This window comes from Lepisosteus oculatus, chromosome 7 (assembly GCF_040954835.1).
Source record: "Lepisosteus oculatus isolate fLepOcu1 chromosome 7, fLepOcu1.hap2, whole genome shotgun sequence".
Taxonomy (NCBI): Eukaryota; Metazoa; Chordata; class Actinopteri; order Semionotiformes; family Lepisosteidae; genus Lepisosteus; species Lepisosteus oculatus.
Window position 1 is genome coordinate 31,705,234 of NC_090702.1, and position 21,370 is coordinate 31,726,603.

General features: G+C 38.3%; 1 protein-coding gene across 2 annotated transcripts in view; it reads right to left on the minus strand.

Moving 5' to 3' along the window:
- Positions 1–663: 663 nt before the first annotated feature.
- The window catches only part of immp2l (inner mitochondrial membrane peptidase subunit 2), a 447,639-nt gene continuing 426,932 nt past the window's right edge, over positions 664–21,370 (minus strand). For both annotated transcript variants that reach the window (XM_006633412.3, XM_015352689.2), the window contains one exon: positions 664–976. In XM_006633412.3, the coding sequence (XP_006633475.1) occupies positions 833–976 (144 nt within the window). In that variant the 3' untranslated portion in view covers positions 664–832. The remainder of the gene's footprint in view (positions 977–21,370) is intronic.

Here is a 21,370-nt window from a genome sequence, read left to right on the forward strand (position 1 = left end):
AGGTAACAAAACATTGTTTTACTGAGCCTCAAAGATACTGAAATATAATATTACTGTACTGCTGTTTAGAAAGTTATTTATTGCATACAGTATATGAGTAGGCTTACCTAGGTATAACAGGAGTACAAAACAATGTCACTTTCATGTTACCTCCCTAGTACTCAATTCTCCCACACTGGGTGACTTTGGCACTGAGGAATTCTGCCCTGCTTAGAGAGTGGTTTTGTATAGCTCTGAAACCAGATTTGTGAACATCTGTGGTTGAATCCTTGCTGGGGAAGAGTTGAACTTGTCACATAGGCATCACTTGCCCTGATAATGCTATAGTTCACTCATTTAAATTAAAGATAATTAATGAATGTTTAATACAGTTTTTATGCTCTGTTCTGTGTGTTCTGTATGTATGCAATTGTGTTCTATTACAATGTGGCTTTATGTAAAACATAAAAAAACCTCTTGGCTGCTGCATACTTAGTGCACATTTAATTGGCAACAGCCATTCACAGTCATGTATGCAATTACTTTTGAGTTACTTTACCAAGTTTTTCTGATTAAAGTAACAATTATATGATCATTTTGTTTTAACATAGTAAAGTGATCAGAAATTGAGATACACACACTTGACAAAATATATTGAGTATATTTTATTTTTATTATTTAAAAAAAAAAGATGACTCAGAAAAGCACCTATGTACCATACAAACTACTATAGACGTACAGATACAGTACTCTAATTGTGGAAAATTGTAACTACAGACACAAAGCAAAATTAAGACAAACTGGTTATAATTGGGTACACATCTTTTTAAATGAACAGTTTTCTTCAGTTTTTTCATTCATCGTTGTCATCTCTCGATGCTTCATTCCAGCTTAACACAGGTGTGCGATCGGCAGGAAGACATGTTTGGATTTTCTGCCACCGGTTAGGAGGCCATATAATGTGGGAAGCTCTGGCATGAACAAGTCCAAGAGACACCTGAAAAGCAATGTACAATTGGTGAGAAAGTGGAAGATTCAAGATTTACACATCACTCTCTAAGTAAAAAAAGTGACTATCATTCTGAAGTGATACCAATAATGCATCACATGCAATAATTTACTATCACTGCCAACATGACTTAAGTGAATATTCAGAAGCAAAATATGAATGCAATTTCAATTAACATTAGTTACTGATGCAAGAATATGCTTTAAAATTAGTTTTCAAAACTGTTGATTGCAGTTTGCACACAAAGCATTTTAAGAATGTGACAAATAGCCTTTTTCAGTTGAGCCATGGTTCACTACCTCTATAAAGGTATAAAACAAGAGCAATTAAAATATACTGCATTTTAATGTTGATTGTATCTCCACATACGGTAATTTGAAATTAAGTTTATATTATTATAGCTGACAAACAAAGGATATACAAACAGCACTCTGAATTATTTCCTTAAAATGAAAATTGAGGCACAGTCACACGCATGGACAGTGTGTTCCAGTACAGTGCTTTGTAAAAGTATTCAAACACTTGCTTGATTTTCCCATTTTGTTGCTTTAAACAAAAGAGGAAATAAATAATATAAATGAAAAATTGAAAAGGCACAATCATTATAAGTATCCATACCCTTTGCTGTGGCAAACAGAAATTAATTTAGGCTTTTCTGATACAAATTTAAACTTAAACGCTGAACTGTACCGTGACTTCTCGCATTTCTACAGGACACCCTAGGAAGGGTCTGAAAACATTTGCAAGGCACAGTATGTGTCCCCAATATAACCCAACCAGTGTGCTGAAAACTGCAGCTTTGCACAACCTACTGTCCAAAGATCAGAGTACAATGTGCAATAGTTTTACACCAGTTACAGCACAGTTACACCACATAAAACCTTAAGCAGACCACATCTACAGGGACTTGCGTAATGGATTGCCTCCTGGCCATTGCAAGTGCTGTAACTTAGAGGATTAAACTGTAGAATGCTACAATACTTGCGATATACTGTAAGGTATGATATCCAGTAATAGAGGTAAAAGTGTTTTGATAGAAAAGATGCCTTAAAATGTGTTTTATGCTTATAGTAAAAATTATCACATGCATCAAATTGCAATGATAAACAAAAAGAAAGTTAAGTTAACAGAATTTGAGGGAATATACAGCACAGAAATTCACAAACAGATCTTGATGTATAACAATTTTCAGTGGTTGCATAAATGGCAACATTGTTCTATACAGCATTCATCAGCATAATTTTAGTTCCTACCTAACAATGGACTGATTACAGATAACAACATAGCAACAAATTGGCATACTGTTGTTTTCATAAACATCAAATTACTTATGTCAAAATATTTTAAAGATAACATATAATGGTTTAGGGCTGCACAGTGGTACAGTGGTTAGCTTTGTTGCCTTGTACTGCTGGGGACCTACATTTAGATCCAGACTTTGGGTGCTATCTGGGTGTAGTGTGTATGTTCTGCTTGTGTTTGAAAGGGTTTCCTCCTGGTGTGAGTGTGTTTATGTCTGTATCTGCCCTGCGATGGACAGGAGTCCAGTCCATGGTATATCCAGCCTTGTGCTTGCAGCTCACCAAGGATAGGCTCCTGCTTGCACAAGGCAGGGCACAACCATTGCAGGACATGGGCTAAAATATTTCAGGTGTAAATGTTTCACATTCATGCTGGTAACTGGTGAACCATTCAGTGAATTCCTATGTATTTTATAGGGACAGCAGTCTGTTTTAAGATGCCATTTGTTTTGCTTTTTTCCCCTTGAAGACTGTAACACATAAAACAAAATTGATTTCCAATGTAGAAAAAAATGCAGAATGCAACACAGAAAACAAATCGATGTATTTATATCCATTATTTCTTCATCTTGAATTTGGAAGACCAGAAGAATTTCATAAAGGTATTTGTTTTATAATATTATGCATTAAGTATTGGTGCTTTTCTCTCTTTTTTTAGATAAAAAAATCTAACAAAAACATTTCCATGTTTTAATATATTATGATTAAGAGCAAGCTATAGTAGAATGAGCAATATTAAACAGAAAATTAAGCCGGGAAAATAAATTTATTTCCATGCATTTACAGTCGGTTTTGCATGCTAGACAATGTCCCTCTAAACCAGAAGAACTACATAGCTGTCATTATTATACTACCACTTCCTTATACACTATACAATACTTACAATTTTTACTATTATACTATAGTTACTATTTTTAATATAATTTTAAGAATAATTTTTCCTTGGTGTGTGATAAACTCTTTTAATTTTATTCTTCTGTTTTTTGTATATACTGTATGTTATCATCCCTTCTTATTTTTATGAGAGCCAGTATGACAGAAAGCTGTGTTCACAATCATTTTTACTATTTTGGCATTCTCTTAGCAATGGGACCAAGGAATACTTTTAGAATTTATTAAATGCAGATATTTGGTTCATATCAAACATTTGTAAATCCATATGAAACACACACCACTTCCACCATTCCCATTTTCACTGTTATGAGCTGTTGAAGCTACAGAACTGCCTCAGCACTCCAGGTTGCTGGGTTCAATTCTGTCTTTGGTTATTTTTGTTGAATTGTGGATATACATGTGATGTTTTAATGACTGCTTGGTTTTCTTCCAACCTCCTAAAGACATGCTAGCTGGTGTTGATAGGCTAGTTTAAATGTTTCTTTTTTTCTGAGGCACTATGATGGCATGGTGTATCACCCTGCCAAAGAGCAGCCATGTGTTCAATCTTACACCCTACGCTATTCAAAATATTTCTTTGTCATGACCCCCACTTGGATTGATAATGGAGAGATGGGTAACAGTAAACATTCTGTCAAAATATTACTGAAAATGATATAGAATAATAGTATAGAATAAATCTAAGGACAGTATTCTTATGATTTTTTAATACTGATCTAACATTGTATTTCTTGATGTTATCTAATGACTTGAATCTGAATCATGAGTAAAAAAGAAATGTTTTCCTTCATAGGTCTTTAAAAACTGTAAATAAAAATGTAGTTGTTTAGACAGTTAACAGACTAGAATATTCCATTCTAAATTACAGTATACAATTCTGCAAAGATGTGTAGAGAAAACCGGTTCAGGGACGCCAAATATGTAATCATAGTGGCTCTCTGAAGGCACCAGTTCTGTAGGGTTTGGGCATTTACTGAGACAATTATTAATTGTAGCAGTAAATCACAAAGTTGATTCTTTTGGTGGCTTTAGAATCCAACCATGCGATATAACTCAAACAACGCGCACACACAGGTACTAATACACGAGGATACATTTATTAATACATAGAATATGCATATAAACCTAACAGATCTTATCGAGAGGGTTATCAGAATACAAAAGGTATATTCGGTCAGTTACAAAGAGTTACACATCAAGAGGACATACGTTCAGTATATCATTCATTAAGACCGTTTCGTAAAGTGAACTTGGTTACAACTTCTACATTAGATACTCAAACAAGTACATAACTCTTAGGAATTAAATTGATATCAACTGGTTGGGATAACAATTGAATTCTCGAGCTGTAATGCATTGAAGTTGAATACTCATCCAATCTTTGGGGATTCAGATCTCCTGCGGGCACAAAGAAACAGTTGCAGGCTGTTGCTGTCCAATCCGCGCTCTCTGGCTCCGTGCCAGGCTGTGATGTGCGGCTTGCGACGGTGCGCTGCTGATGCTCACTGTTGGCTTTAACTAGCAAAGTTTGTGCACAGGAGAAAAGATGACTGTGGGTCCCAGCAAGTCAGGAAGAGGACTAGTTCGTTTATGATGAAGAGCTAGTTCTGAATAGTGATTCAGCTGTCCACAGTTCCGACCTGTTCACGAGGCCTGCTGCTGGTTACTCTCTGGCAACCTCCACTCTAGACTCTTAGAACAAAGGAAAGTTCTGGCACTCGGACACACTGGCCGTTCCGTGGTTGTCCGGGCTGAGTCTCAGGATGGTCAGGAGGCGCGCTGCGAGAATGTCCTGCCCTTGGGAGCCTTCTGCTCCTGGGCCGTCCTGCCCTGGAATTCTCCTTTGAATTCCCTTTAGAATTGTTGAATCTGAATCTGAATCTGAATCTTGTCTGAATCTCTCAGGCTCTCTGTGTTGCCTGTTTTTACCTGGAGGAACTTCAGCTCATTGATTGGCTGAAAGTTCCATGGGCATCAGAGTCCCACGTGGGTTACTCGGCCCTACCAGTCCCTGATTGGTTGATCAAGGTGAGATATGAGTCACTTAAGCCTGACACTTAGTAATGCAGTCCAGATGTCCAACTCGCACTCCCTAAACAGATAGGCGCCAATGGGTGACCATTGATCATGATAGCCAGGCTTAGCTAAGTGCATCCCCCTTTGGGAGCTGTCCTTGGACCTTAAATCACCTTGCATGAATGGTTTCTCTGTGGCTGCACCACAGAGATGAACAGAGAAATGAGGCCTAATTTGGGAAAGCTCAGAAACACTTAATTCTGCCTTATTATTAAGCCTCGCCGCTACATATCCCCCCTTTTTGAAGGCCACGAGGTCCCGAGGCATTGTTGCCTTCAAAACAAAACAGAGTTAAGTGATGTCCCTTGCCATTAGAACATTAACCTTAAATGTCCACATTACTCCTCGAGAATTCATACCGGAACCAGCATTGGATACAAACAGGATGAATAACATCTGGAGTATGTATAAACACGGTAGGAGACACTATCTCAGTCTAGGAATTACACATCAGGAAGTTCACTGTCAATATCTGATACCTCTGTGGTAGATATTTGGGGAGAAGTCACTTCCTTTCTTTTGACATGCTACCTTTGACTCATTCATGCTACCCAGAGTACATCTTGATGTGAGAGTACATCATTCAGAGTACACTGTCAGTCATGATCCAGCTACCTGGCAGTAGTGTTACAATAACAACAGTTCCTGTTCCCAGCCCCCGATAAACCACAACACCTGTGTTGGGTATCTGCTAGGGTGGTTTGGAGGTTTGTTCCATTAAAGCAAACTAAACTACCTGTACCTCTTCAGGGCTTATTGTTTCTTGGATTTCTATCCAATTCAATAGTGTGGCACCTGAAGGCATCCATGACCTCAAGTTTGGTCTTATGTTGTCTGGTTCCAGACCGTACAGTGTTAAGTTACCATGCTGTACTATGGCCTCCTCGGGAACTTACAGGAAAACTATTGGTTAGATAGCTGCATTGTGGTAGCTGTATCATACTTGTCACAAGTCACAGTGTCAGTTAAATGTGGTGTGCTGACCAGCCATTTACTTCCCACCTGCTCTTCGTGGGGTTCATTAACCTCCCTCTGCTCATTAGTAGCTTTACACCCTTCATTGGTGAATCGTTTAGACACAGCCAATGGATAGCTTTGGTAGCCATACCCATCTCAAGATTTGGAACCGAATTCAATCTTGGTTTGCCTTCTGGGTGAGCTATGAGCGATGGGGTTAATGTCACGCACTCCTCTACTGAGAAGAGTGGAATCAAGTGGGTTGGGATTTGTGCCGTGGTTAGACTGGCTACAGTGGCACTAAACTCCCTTAACAGGTCTTGTGTCAACATTCTGGCCTGTTGCACACAAGCATAAACCCACTGTATAACACCGGCAATCATGTCCACTGTTTGGGGAATAAGGTTTAACCCTGTTGCATAGGAAGTTGCCTGTAGGGTTTTCCCTAAGCTTTCCAACTTTTGCTGCTGTCGATACAGTCTGTCACTACCCTCTGGCATCTCTGACACCTGCCTTCTTGGGGCAGTCAGGGTGAGAGTGCCAGTAGCACACAAACCTACCAGAAATAGCAAATGCACAACAGTGGTGGCAGCAATCAGTCCTCCCAAAAGTCTTTTCGGGTGGCTGATCCCAGTCATCTCCTTCTGAGTGACTGTTGCCTTTCTAAGCTGGCGCAGCATGTACATGGTGTCTTTCTCAGTATGCCCTGTGGCATCTTGGGCACCAACATCCTGGGAATCTGGGGAGATCTGACGCAGCGGCTGATGCTGCTCCTCCGTTTCCAGGGCATCTGCTTTTTCGATTTGTTCATGCCTGTGCTCTAGGAACCCTGCAGGGGGCGGTGCAGCGGTGGAGCATGCCTGACCCTCGGCTGAGTGGTCATCTGGAGCACCTGAGTGATCTGGGATTGTTACCCCGTTCTCACTGTTCAGTTCCACCCTGCACACTTCCTGATTGAGGAATCCCTCTATCGGCATGTTTACAATCGTTCGCTGGGCGTGGGTGTAGGACACCTGCTCACTCCCCCCTTCCCTCGCTAGGGGTTCAGGGAGCTGCCCCAGCACTGGGATAGCTAGTTCACTGTCTTTGAACTTACTATCACTCACCAGGCCCATGTCAGTGCAGGCTGGGGTTCTGACACCCCTCTTTGCGATGTCCTGCACTGGCAGGCGGGTGGCTTGACCATCCAGCTCCAGTCTGGCTGAACCACTGTTGGTCAGACTCAGACTGACAGACTGAGCTGGTGGCTGTAAGAAAACCGGCTCGGCTTTCATTCCCTGTCCCTTCTGGGGGACTGGGTGTGTAGGCAACCCTGCCGTTGAGGCAGGAACAATCAGGTCAGTCTCACTCACTACCTGGTAGTTGTGAGAAATAATGTTACCTGACTGCAGGTTCCCTGGGTCAAAGCAGAGGGAATCGGCATCTGGGAACAGGTGTGTCCACAGCGCAGTAGTCTCAGCGTCCAGCTGGACCTCCTGTCTAACCTGTGAATGTTGCACCAGGGGCACCTGGCGGTGGCCCTGTGACAGCTGCTCAAGCAGATCCTCACTAATAGAGGACCTCTCAGCGCTAAGGGTGAGGGCTACATCACCAACCTGCTCTCCTGCCATCTGGATCCCTTCCACCACTGTGGGGTGGTGTTCCTGAACCCTCTTGGGTGCCAGGGTGCACAGGGAACGCTCCTTCTCATCGCCAGGTGGGGAGATCTGCTCCTCTTTAGGGACGTAAAAGGTGTGTGCTTTACCTGGTGGATCAGGCGGCTGCTTGGAGCACCGCTCCTGTGGCATGGAGGCTGTTGTGACCTCAGCCGGGACACGACTTCCCTGTATATCTGGGGAACAAGGAAATATTTTTATTTCTTGTCCAGAGGGAACAGAAGGAATCTCCGCATAGGCTTCTGTGTTCGGTGGGCACTGTGTGAGCACAGTCTGCCTCTTGGCCCCCCTTTCCTTCTGTACAGAAGGCTTAGGAGCCTTGACCTGTTTCCACACTTTGCCTTTCTGGTGATCCACCAAAGGTTCCTCTCTGAGTCGCATGCCCTTTTCTTTTTCTACCCGTTTGAGCTTGCCGTGTGACATCAAACACCTTTCAACCTCAGTGTCAATCAGTGTCTCACTGGGTAAGACATCTCCCATGGCAGCCTTGAGGTAAAAGCTTCTTGCTTTTCCTCTGCGTTTTACTGCCTGCTCTGTGACTTCAGGGGTGGAGTCAGCACTCACTTGGGAGTGGCTGACCTCATCCAGGCAGGAACTCTTCCGCTCAATCAGATAGACTGAGGGAGGGAGAGGGGGCGGGTCTCCGCCTCCTCCAGTGGAGAGTATCAGCTCATTCACGCTTCCGGCAGCCTTGGGGAGCGGTTGTCCCTGTCCTAATAAAGGTTGTTCAAGCCTGGCCAGGCGGGCGGCTACTGAATCCTTTTGTTCAGCTTTTTCTAGCCCTTTCCCTCCCCCGGTGTTCTCATGGCACTTAGGACGCTGGGTGCGGTCCTGTGTGAGTGCTTTGGAACGGGGCTTAGCCAGCTCAGGAGCCTGTGCTCCTTCGAGCAGGGGGGAATTAACCCTGCTGGCTCTGACGGCGAACGCAGTCGCTTTAGCAACTTTTTGCTCAGAGCGACTTTGGACATCATACTCCCAGGCTTTCTGCACGAATCTCTTGATATCAGTCATTTTCATGGTCTGTGCATCTGTATGCATTAAGATCATCTTTCTGACTGACGGGTGGAGATTCGCAATGAATAAACCCTTGAAATGTGTGTTCTCTTCGCAACCCTCATCATTTCGCCCTGCAAAATAAGTTCGTCTAAGTCTCTCGTAATATTCGCGAGGGGACTCTGCTCTCTCGTGCTTAATGTTAAGAGCGGCGGCTATCGCGACAGTCGGGTCAATAAACGCACTGTATTCTTCGATAAGTGCTTGACAAAGCTGCTCAAAATCATTACAGACTTCTTTCATCTGCCTAGCCATCCACTCATGTACAGCTCTGCTGGTAGTTTTCCAGACCAGAAACACTTTCTCCTGTTCTGTGGCGTTTGGCAGGTACTGCAGGTTATACCTGAGGTCCTGAATATAACTCTCGATATTATTCTCTGACACTGCGGGGTCAAATCTCTCTATGTCCTTCGCTAGCTCTCTCAGAGAATGGAGATTTATTTTCCTAGCTTCTCCGCTGACGGAGATATGGCAGAGATCGTGGTCAGACCTGTCGCTGCTAGAGAGAGTGCTTAATAGCGACTCGAATTCAGACCTTTTAGCAACCATCGTTAACTTAAAGAGTATTACTTTTAAGTACGAAATCACAATTTTACCAGAGAAAACCACAAGATCAAGTATGCAATCAACCCGGTAGATCGCAAAAGATCACAAAACAATCAAGCACTGCTTAAAGAGCAAGGGGAACTCTTTTTCCTTTCGGCTTTCAGCACACTGTATTGTCGTGTATGAAACCCGCGGCGTTTTATATTGAATTATTCCGCTTGGTTGACTCATTTCAGTCTTGCCACGCCCACCCAGGGACGCCAATAAATGTAGAGAAAACCGGTTCAGGGACGCCAAATATGTAATCATAGTGGCTCTCTGAAGGCACCAGTTCTGTAGGGTTTGGGCATTTACTGAGACAATTATTAATTGTAGCAGTAAATCACAAAGTTGATTCTTTTGGTGGCTTTAGAATCCAACCATGCGATATAACTCAAACAACGCGCACACACAGGTACTAATACACGAGGATACATTTATTAATACATAGAATATGCATATAAACCTAACAGATCTTATCGAGAGGGTTATCAGAATACAAAAGGTATATTCGGTCAGTTACAAAGAGTTACACATCAAGAGGACATACGTTCAGTATATCATTCATTAAGACCGTTTCGTAAAGTGAACTTGGTTACAACTTCTACATTAGATACTCAAACAAGTACATAACTCTTAGGAATTAAATTGATATCAACTGGTTGGGATAACAATTGAATTCTCGAGCTGTAATGCATTGAAGTTGAATACTCATCCAATCTTTGGGGATTCAGATCTCCTGCGGGCACAAAGAAACAGTTGCAGGCTGTTGCTGTCCAATCCGCGCTCTCTGGCTCCGTGCCAGGCTGTGATGTGCGGCTTGCGACGGTGCGCTGCTGATGCTCACTGTTGGCTTTAACTAGCAAAGTTTGTGCACAGGAGAAAAGATGACTGTGGGTCCCAGCAAGTCAGGAAGAGGACTAGTTCGTTTATGATGAAGAGCTAGTTCTGAATAGTGATTCAGCTGTCCACAGTTCCGACCTGTTCACGAGGCCTGCTGCTGGTTACTCTCTGGCAACCTCCACTCTAGACTCTTAGAACAAAGGAAAGTTCTGGCACTCGGACACACTGGCCGTTCCGTGGTTGTCCGGGCTGAGTCTCAGGATGGTCAGGAGGCGCGCTGCGAGAATGTCCTGCCCTTGGGAGCCTTCTGCTCCTGGGCCGTCCTGCCCTGGAATTCTCCTTTGAATTCCCTTTAGAATTGTTGAATCTGAATCTGAATCTGAATCTTGTCTGAATCTCTCAGGCTCTCTGTGTTGCCTGTTTTTACCTGGAGGAACTTCAGCTCATTGATTGGCTGAAAGTTCCATGGGCATCAGAGTCCCACGTGGGTTACTCGGCCCTACCAGTCCCTGATTGGTTGATCAAGGTGAGATATGAGTCACTTAAGCCTGACACTTAGTAATGCAGTCCAGATGTCCAACTCGCACTCCCTAAACAGATAGGCGCCAATGGGTGACCATTGATCATGATAGCCAGGCTTAGCTAAGTGCATCCCCCTTTGGGAGCTGTCCTTGGACCTTAAATCACCTTGCATGAATGGTTTCTCTGTGGCTGCACCACAGAGATGAACAGAGAAATGAGGCCTAATTTGGGAAAGCTCAGAAACACTTAATTCTGCCTTATTATTAAGCCTCGCCGCTACAGATGAGTGGGCCAAAATTCCTCCACAGTATATGTTTGTGTGTAGTGATTAGAACAAGTGGCTCCTCCAGGACTAGTTTCTGGATCCATTTTAAATTGTGGCTTTGTTAGATAAGGGGGATTTCACAATTTTTGTGTTACGAGACTAGATCAATTAATTCACCTAATGGGACAAACAAGACAGTGGAGCAGTTATGTTATTTTGAGAGTTACTTATTTTACATTACAGACCACCTTCAATTAAATAGAGATCAATACCTTTATACCCCTCCCCCTTGTCAGTCTTTTGACATTTTCTAAAACATTTACACTTAAAATATCTGCCAGCTTCAAATATGTCACTAACGAGAATAGGAAGAAAAGAAGCTTCCCCTTTTGTAAATAGTAGGTATTTGCAGTTGAGTCAATACGGTTTAAAAATTAGCATTAGATAAATCTTCAAAGACTTGGTTTTATTAAAAGAGTGGATACTTTCCCTATTCTGCTATGGGAAAATCGAAGAAGGTTACTATCGCATAACCTCCAGTAAGGATGATAGTTCTGCATATGGTTTGAGATTCATAAGACTAAAAAAATTCATCTTAAGCTCTAAGATGTATGAAAGTAAAAAATAAGATTTAGGAGACCTCCTGAGTTTTATTTAAATAAAAGCCTATGTACAAAATTCTGCTGTTCTGCTAAGTGCAAACTTTGACTTCTAGTCAAATTTATTCAGTTTTTGCATTATGAACTTGTTTCCTTTTTAGAACAAACACCTTTTGAGACTAAGGTGGGCATGAATAGTATTAGCTATTTGTCTAAACATAGCAATATAACAGACTAAACTGTCCTACAACATCTCATTCCACCTTCTTGAGTATATTACTCAGATCTCACATGGGCAGTTGTTCTCTTGCTCTTAGGGCTTAACAGCATGATGTACAGGTAGCTATCTTTTACCAGTTGCACAACATTATAATTTCTTAAGCTGATTTGCAGATAATACATTCATGTTGCATACACTTTCCTTTAGGAAAAATGTCATTATGTCCACATTTAATATTTGCTATACATATCCTAAAGACAAAATAAATGTAGACTGATGATGTCCATCCTTCTCGCATTGACATTTCAGAAGAACAATGAGTTATTTATGGTCTGAGCAATAGTCAACTAGAGAGTGACATTCTGATTGTCTCCAGATGACATCTACCTATTCGTGCCCTTCAGCTGAGAGGATGTCAGATGTGTTTTTTGAATAATGTGTGTTTTAAATAGTGCACATCAGCTTCCTCTCTTGAGTCTCAAGAATTAAGAGCTAAAGCTGCACATAAGGAGGAGGAAAGAAAGGGCCCTCTGGATTCTGTTGTAATGTCCTTGAGGTTTTCAGAGCTCCTTCTATTCCTCTGGAGACAGTTAAATATAGTGCTGCCATTGCTGCATTAACCCTGGCCAACAACAGGATTGAACTAATCCACCTGTGCCGAATGGGTCTATGACAGAAGTAATGTGGTATAAGAAATACATTAGTGCAAAATATATCTTTTTAATATAAATTTCATGCTTACATTAAAAATGTAGAAGTAATTATATATGATCTTTAAAGAAGAATGTAGAGGTTAATTACACACAAAGCAAAACACTTCAGATGCTGAGCCTTTTTCAGTTGTGTGTGGGAGAAAGCACAACACAGAAGAAATATGAGAAATAGTGTTGAGGTAGGGAACATGAAAGAATATGTGAAAATGAGTAGGAGTAGGTGAAAAGGGGACTAAAGAGATAGTTAATGTATTTTCCTCTACTTTCATTTCATGGCATATAAGTCTCTCTCTTAACTAATCAGGACTGAAAACATTTGTGTTATTACAACCTCACCAATAATTAGTTTCCCCCCTTAGAGCTCCTCCTATTCCAAACATACAAAAATCTCTCTAAGACTTCATCATTTATACAGGAATAAAACATGACTTCTAAACCAAGCCCTCAAAATGCAGTCTTGTTTTCATTTGAAGGAAATATCCTTTGCTGAGACAGCAGTAGGTGAAAAGTAACAATTCACATATTTGCATTTTTAATATGACAATATGAAATGATACAGAATTTCCTGTAGAATTAATATGCATTCTAAGTAAGGGTGCATTCATGGGATATGAATTTCCCTTTTCCACATGAATTAATCATTAACAGCCAATTAATGTAAAGTGTTTCCTAGATATGTAGCAGTATTCTTATAGAGGCAGTTGTCATCATATTTTGCTCTATAGGAAAGACAGCTTGCCTTGATTCTGCTTAGACCTTAGACATTTTTAATCTATCTTCGTCAAAAATACATGTTTTAACAATGCTCCATGAAGCACAGTAGGAGCAAGGTAGACTAACTGCTATATGACAGACATCAGATTGATTTTTAGAACTTTATGCAAATTGAACATTTAGGCTGCATAAAGGCATATTTATTTTACATTACAAATAAACTAAAATTTCTTATCATTTAAACATATGACAGCAGTTACATTATCATGACCTCTAATAGAGTTTAAATTTCAGTTTAAAACTTGATCAAATGTAAGTCAAGCACAAAAAACACACTTTATAAATTATTTTATAAAGTATCAAACATAGGTACATAATAAATTCAGCTTATGTTCTACAAAATCTAAAGGCAAAAAAATAAAATAAATTCACTGCTGTTGTTAATAATCAGAACAGATAAACATCAGCAATTCTAAATTGTTTTGTAGTGTTGTACAATATACAACTGATTTCATAACAGTTTTTGAGTAGAAAAATCACAGCTGCCACCAATTACCATGTACATGTATGTACAGTAATTTCAGATTTTTCTTCCAAGAATCCTTTGCTCAACATCCTTCCACCAATCCTAATCATCACTGCCCTTGCAGCAGGTGTCACAAGGTTTCTTACTGCCTCCTCATGGAGTTCTTTTAACACACATTTGGGAGAAGGTCAAATTCTAATCTCTGCCACTTCCGTTCTCCTGCAATGTAAATATCAGTCCTTTCAAAAGGATTTCTTAAATGCATAATACAGGACAAACTTCAGCAAATATATGAAATACACCACAATTGGATAAATATAAAGCCCTTTGTCATACTTATCCAATATAAGAGGATCTGTGAAAATATCCCTCATTGTGTAAATGCCTAACTATTTAGTTTATTTTGTGATTAAATATAAGCCCAAGTATGCACCAATCTTCTGTTTTATACTTACATGAAGTCCTATTTAATATAATGCTGACATTTTAAATGTTAGCTTAAGCTTTCAAAAGGGCAAATTGCCCTTAGGAAAACACCATAGTCAAACAATAGAGGGCAATTTTATCCATCTTTGTTTATTACAGGGATTTTCTTGTAACTGACATACATACAAATCAATGCTTATATATTCCTGACTCTAAGAACCTTTATTTATTACATAACTTACATCTCTATCATTCTCAGATATGTTATCTAGTTTCTTGGACACAAGAAATATACTGTATGTGGATATTGTAATTAAACAAAAAATATTTTTAACTAAGTTTGGTGTCTTGGCTAATGTCCATACTGGGTTTATACAATCTTGTCATCCAAAATATTCCCTTTAATCCAACTGGTGAAGAAATTTCTCACTTCTCTGGTTTCTATTTTGCTTAGCAGGACTGCTAATACATAGTGGCTGCTGCACAACACAAAAGTAGGTGCTGCACTTCAGAGGTAGATGAAGTGCACTTTCTGTCACAAAAGAGCTTTGCAGTCCTTTTGGATGAAAAGTGCTAAATAACGGTAAGGAATTATGTCCCTTATTTGTATTGGAAAACTGCTGTACAATTGTAGGTTATTCACTGATGAAATATCCAAATAAATGTTAATTCACTACACTATTTAGATTAACAAATTAACACCAAATCTGCTCACCAATACAATTCAAAATTATTGGAACAGCAAAGTTACAGTATAAGTTTATTTTTAAATAACAGTTTGTGACTGAAATTAATATGAATGATACATGTTGTACAGTATAATTGATATTTGATTTTTGGGTAATTCCATTCATACATCAGATCATAACAGAACAAAAACTGTTTGACAAAATTGAATGGCTAATCAATAGAAGATGCTGAGCTACTTAACCCTAAAATTGTACAATTTCTGCCATCGTACCCACTGTTCACTGGAGCCCAGTGAAGAAACAATTGCTGTAGTGCGAAGAACTAAATGAGAGTACAAATGATTTAAGATCTTACGCAAGATAAAACATTCAGGTCAGCCACACTTTGAAACAAACAAATTATTTTATTAAATTCATCATTATCAAATTATGATTATTCTAATGGAATGCAATTCTCCTGGGCACAGATATTAAAATAATGTTCGTACATTCACCTGAAGAAACAACTACATTTAAAAGAAGGCATTAGAAGAAAAATGAAATCCAACAAACCAATGGCAGATTCATGTTTATTCTCTAGCAACAAGCACAGTCAGCAAACCCCCTAGTGAGATTTATTTTCAACTTGAATTTTAGAGTAAAGGGAATCCCTGTATTCATTGTTGGTAACCACCTGCAATGATAGAGATAAGCAAAAATTATTGATTATAAGAAAGACATCTTATTATTCAGCCACTTGAAAATCTGTAGGTTTTACAGCAGAGATTCTGAACCTACAGTATGTGTCATGATCCAAAATGGGTGGCCATACAGTTTATAGGGTTGGACGTCACAATCCACTTTAATAAATTTGAATTTCCTCTTGCACAAGTACTGTATGGTCTAGCACGTAGCGTGATGGATTGAAATGTGCTAATTCAGCAGCACTAAAGTGACCTTGAGTGAACAGCAGGTGGCCAGTTTGAAATTGATGAATGAGCAAGCTTTCTACTACCTTGCAGAGTCACCTCACTTCCCATCTTGCTGACTCACTGGCCATGCCTAGAACATTGTGCGACAAAATATAAATGGGCCCTCATCCCTGTGCACTCAGTCTGCCATTGAGCAATTCATGCAGCTTGACAGTTGTTTCAAAATGGAGAGTGTGCTGCTAGTAATCAGTTTTAAAATTGTTGACTTGTATAGCTGCATAATATGACAAAGCTTCAGTACAAAGATGAGTTTTTAGACACAGGTATAACATTTATCACTCAGCATGGAGCTAAACAACAGTTTGTGATCTGTGGTGAGGACCTGAGAAATGAATCACTGAAGCAGAATAAGCTAAAGAGGTATCTTAATGTTAAACACAGAACGCTTAATGGCAAAGAACAGAGCTTTGAAAGGAAAGAGCAAATCAAATGACAGCAACTCGATACCCGATCATGCGAGCCAATTGAGTTGCATATTCATAACATGTTGAATGATATTAAAAAAGCAAGTGATTGCGGCTGGAAAAATTAGTGGGCAATTTAGTCTTTAGCTGGATTAAACAAGTGATATGAGTGACAATGCACATCACTTGGCAAACATATGCCATTCAGTACTGTTTTGCAGGCCACTGACTACCACCATAACTGATAAAAGAGATTTGTAAAACAGACTTCTTGTTGAATGATAAAAGATCTGACCTGGAATGGGTGTTTCAGTTTGTTCCTTTCACCACCAACATTTGGAGCACACCAAGACTTTTGTGCCAGAGTGAAGGAAGATAATCTGCACACGAAAAATTTTCAAAGTCTTCTCCATAGGGAGATCCAGCTTCTAGGAGACTGTTGGAGAAGCTGGATATGGTGATGAAAAAAGTCACTGAAGTTCTGAATTTTATAAAAGTAAAGCTGCTCAACAACAGGATTTTCAGCCAGAAGGCTCAAATACTGACACCAAATATTTCAGTGCAAAGTTGTCATCAGACAGTGTTTGGGTTAAGTTGACAGCTTTCAAAGAAAAGTCGAAATTGTGAAAGAGGAAAATTGAAAAAAACAAGATTGCCTGTTTACCAGAGCTTGACTTCAAATGCAGCTTTTAAAAAAAGACCACAATTTGAACAGCTTTCAATGCTAGTACAAAGTCAATGTTCATATAAATATACCAATAATGTTTGTTTTTTTCTAAAATCTGTATTTTTGGAAACTATTGAGCACTTTTGACTCATAAACTATGAACCATATTTTCATTTTATTATTTTGTACAAGGACCTGATTTCCTAAGCATTAGTTGTATATTTAGTAATAATATACTAAATAAATATAATTGTAGTATAATTGTAAATAATAAATAAATTATTGATTCAAAACTGAAAAGGGGTAAAAAATAAAACCCCTGTTTTATAGGAAGTGGCAGAGGAAGAAAAACTGTTCAGCATTGTCACTAGTTCTGACTATGCTCTGACAGATAAAAATAGCAACTAAAGCATGACTACTCAACTTGTGACCATTTCAATTCACTTCATTCTGGAATTTTGCTACAACTCCTTATTATTTAACTGATAATCAGCAATTATCAATATACTGATATTGCTATTAAGCAGCTGGTACCAAAATTCTTGAATGGATTTGATTGCAAAGTTGATTACAAAGTAACCCTTTACACAGATGACACTTAATAAGTGGAGAAAAAAGGGAATAGCTGAAACCACGTTTTTGGAGAACTAAGATTTAAAATATGAAAAGGCTCCTTTAAACAAATTTGAAGGGCTAGTTAGGTGGGAAATGATGAGACAGAGTGAAACATAACTTGCAAGAGAGACATGAGATCACATTCAATCCACTCAGAAGTTTGACTGCTACTGTACTGCATGTGAAAATATACATTTCTATTTGTTACGTAATATGTATAAGTTCTTAATGGTGATTTCTTTTCATGTAGAGCAACAAAAATACATTTTGTTGTGGAAAAAGACAATTATCTTTTCTTTTTAATTGTATAATTTCTTTATAATTATAAGACAGATAATTTGTTCATGGTACTCAAGAGATTGGATAGAACGAAAACCAGACTTGGTTCTCATGAAAACATTTATTGAATTCTCATAGTTTTTGCTCATTATACAGTGAATACATTTGTACAATGAATAAATGCAATATACAAATGAAATGATTACAATGAACTCTTTACACTATATAGTTTTATTAGGTAATATCTATGTCATAATATATTTTTTATTTACTACATTCTTTATTAAAAAGCACATTTAAACATCATATAACTTGTTAATTCTATGTATTTTAATACATGCAATGAAACTTTTTTGCAACAATATCTAGATTACATGTCAATGTGTGATTTTCTATTACAGAAAACATCACTGTCGATGATAGAAAACTCAATCACTTTGACGCATGTCACTTCAGATTTATTACCCTTGTAGGCAAGCTTGAATTGCATTTCTTAGATTTAATAACTGATGCCTCTTGGCCTTTACCTACTAGCGTATGTTTTTTATTTGTTCAACATTTACTTAATTCAAACTGATAGTCTCTTAATAATTTATAGCAAAGTCTTGGAGTAGACCTTAACTGTGTTCAAAGGCTGGCAGCTTAATACTCTACATAGTTCTTGAAATAGAAATTTATTCACGGACCATTCAGATTAATCCTTTTGTAACACTGTTTTAATCAATCAGTGGGTTTTTGAATAACTCAGCTCAACTGTTTCATTCCAATGATATGTACTAGTGTGTGAAATTTATACCTACAGATACAGGTTTTACTGTACATGAGTAAAATAAGTAGGTGAGATTCACCAGAAAGGTATTCTGTGATTGCATGTGTACTGTACCTTAATGCTTAAGATTAAACATTCAATTTATCTTTTATATTTGGAAATACCACATTGTGTGGTGCAGATATCATAAAGATGAAAGTACAACATACTCAGTCATTCTGCGTAAGTTCATGGCTTGTGTCAGGTAAATCACAGTAATTGTAGCTTATTAATATCTGTTGGTTTATCAGCGACAACAATGAATACTTAGTAGTACAGCTTTATTGGACAATAAAGAACATGTTAAATTATTCATAGTTTTCAGATTATACTCTAATTAAACACACTTTAAAGGCAGAATCAGCTAATTAAATCTGAAGTATTTATAAATTAAAGATAGGACAACGAAAAGGGATTATGGTACCCTTCTCTACATATATACTTAAAGACAGTATACATATTGTAATGTATATACCATATTTGGATTGAATGATTTCTTTGAATAATTATTAGGGGTGCAAAATAATTTTAAAAGTTTTGTGTTTACTAAGACAATGTGTAAGATACTACTTGCTATGTTTCAAGCTTAATTGTTTCAGACTCATCTACTTTAATAGAGGAAAAAAGACTATGTAATGTATTCAGTATTAAAACTGTGTAAGAAAACAAACGGAAAGTAGGAGTTTTAGTAGTATCGAACCCAGGGGATCATAGTTTTAAACTAAAGTCAGAGTGAAGCATTTAGATTTCTCAGAATAGTTCAGCCTGCAGGCTTTTCAGAGGTGATTCACAAATACCTACAAGGATAAAGAAGGATTATACATAGAAGTTAATGCCATAGCAAAGCAAGAATATAATGCTTTGGCTTCAGAGTGCTGATGATAACCTTTGCTGAGACTAAGGGAGTTAGGGTAGTTATGCATTAGATTAGGTCTCTAGAGAAATACAGCTAAAATGAAGCTGAACTTTAATCAGGCATTTGTTAAAGCTAGTTGTGATTTTTTGAAATCCTGATTCTTGTAACCAGTGAAGTATATGCCTCAGTGTGAAACTATACATCAAATCATTCTCTTCTGTTGCATTATTTGTTATACCACGGATCAGGAGTGCCTGCCTGCACATATATAAACCAGCTCCTTGAGAGAAATGAACCAAAAAAAGGATTTTCTAAGGTAGATTTCAGTCCATTTAACACTAGACTCTCTACAGGTGATGTCACTCTTTTATGAAATATCCAAAAAAGGCATGGCAAGTTGAGACTGATAAAGGTAAGACAAATGGTTTGGAAGATCTCTTTTTAAATCTTACCTGAAGATTTATGACAACAGGAAAAACATGATTTTAAGGTCATGTCGAATGAAGCAATGTATTATCCCATCCAACGATAATGAGAAAAGATGTAGTTTAGTTGAATTTCATGATATAATAACTTAGAATAAAAAAATGCTTTCTAAAGCTTCCATTTGAAGATTCTCTTTTTCCAATATGCAGTTCTACTGTTCATATACTAGATTCTCTCTTTACATCAATTGTATCTCTTGTCAATTATGTCTTATGTCATAATAGGAAGAAGACTGTCCAACAGTTCAAGGAACATTTGAGAGCAGTGAGGAGCTCAATGGGCTCTATAAATCAACAGTTTTCTAATTTCTCTGTCCTAAATATGATTACACTGGCCTTTCACAAAGATTTTATGACACTTACTCTAGTAACAAAATATCAAAAACCCAAATTATAATTAATATCACACCTTTCACCAGCCAATGATTAATTTCTTTGAAAGCTCTCTATTCAGTTACAGATTTTAGGTTAACTCCCTTTCCCTGATTTGTCTCCCAGATTTCCATGTGTTTAAACATCATTTCTTACCTGCCATGCTCCTTTTTTGATCATAAGAAAGGCTACAAATGAGAGGAGTTCATTTAGACTATCTACATCAGGGATGTTAAACTCACTTCTCAGTTTCATTTAAATTTAATTCATGTGGGCCAAATATACCATAAATTCAAGAAATATTGTGCATAACCTACATGCATAGTATTATTTATTTGTAGCATTTTGGTGTTTATTTTACAATGCCATACCTTCCTTTAAAAGCAACTGGCAGTCATTGCATTTCACTAGATGCGAGTTTAGAAAACCTTGCTCATTACCCTCTGAATATAGGCTTTTTAGCCTTATTGACTGCAATTATTTAAATATCATAGTTGTCATTACTCTGTACTATTTAATCTGTTAAAATATATATTTCTACAACTGGTAAAAACAAATATGCTTCTATATATGTCCACTTCTTTCAGTACAGACGTTTCTTATATTTTTATATAGGTATTTTAGTACTTGTTTTTCCCTTTATAATGTCAATTTTGTTCCAACAAATGTCAGTCATTGAGGTTGCTCCAAAATTTAGAGGAGGACCTAAGAGGTAGTGTCTATACAGGCCTTGCAGCATCAGTGATCTTCCCATAATTTAAATGCAGACATACTACCATCAATCTATATCAACAATTACGCAGTGCACTTGGACAGAGGTAGAGAAATCACTGGGAGTGTTGTGTTTGCAAACACTGTACGGTACAGTTACATTATCATGGATGCCT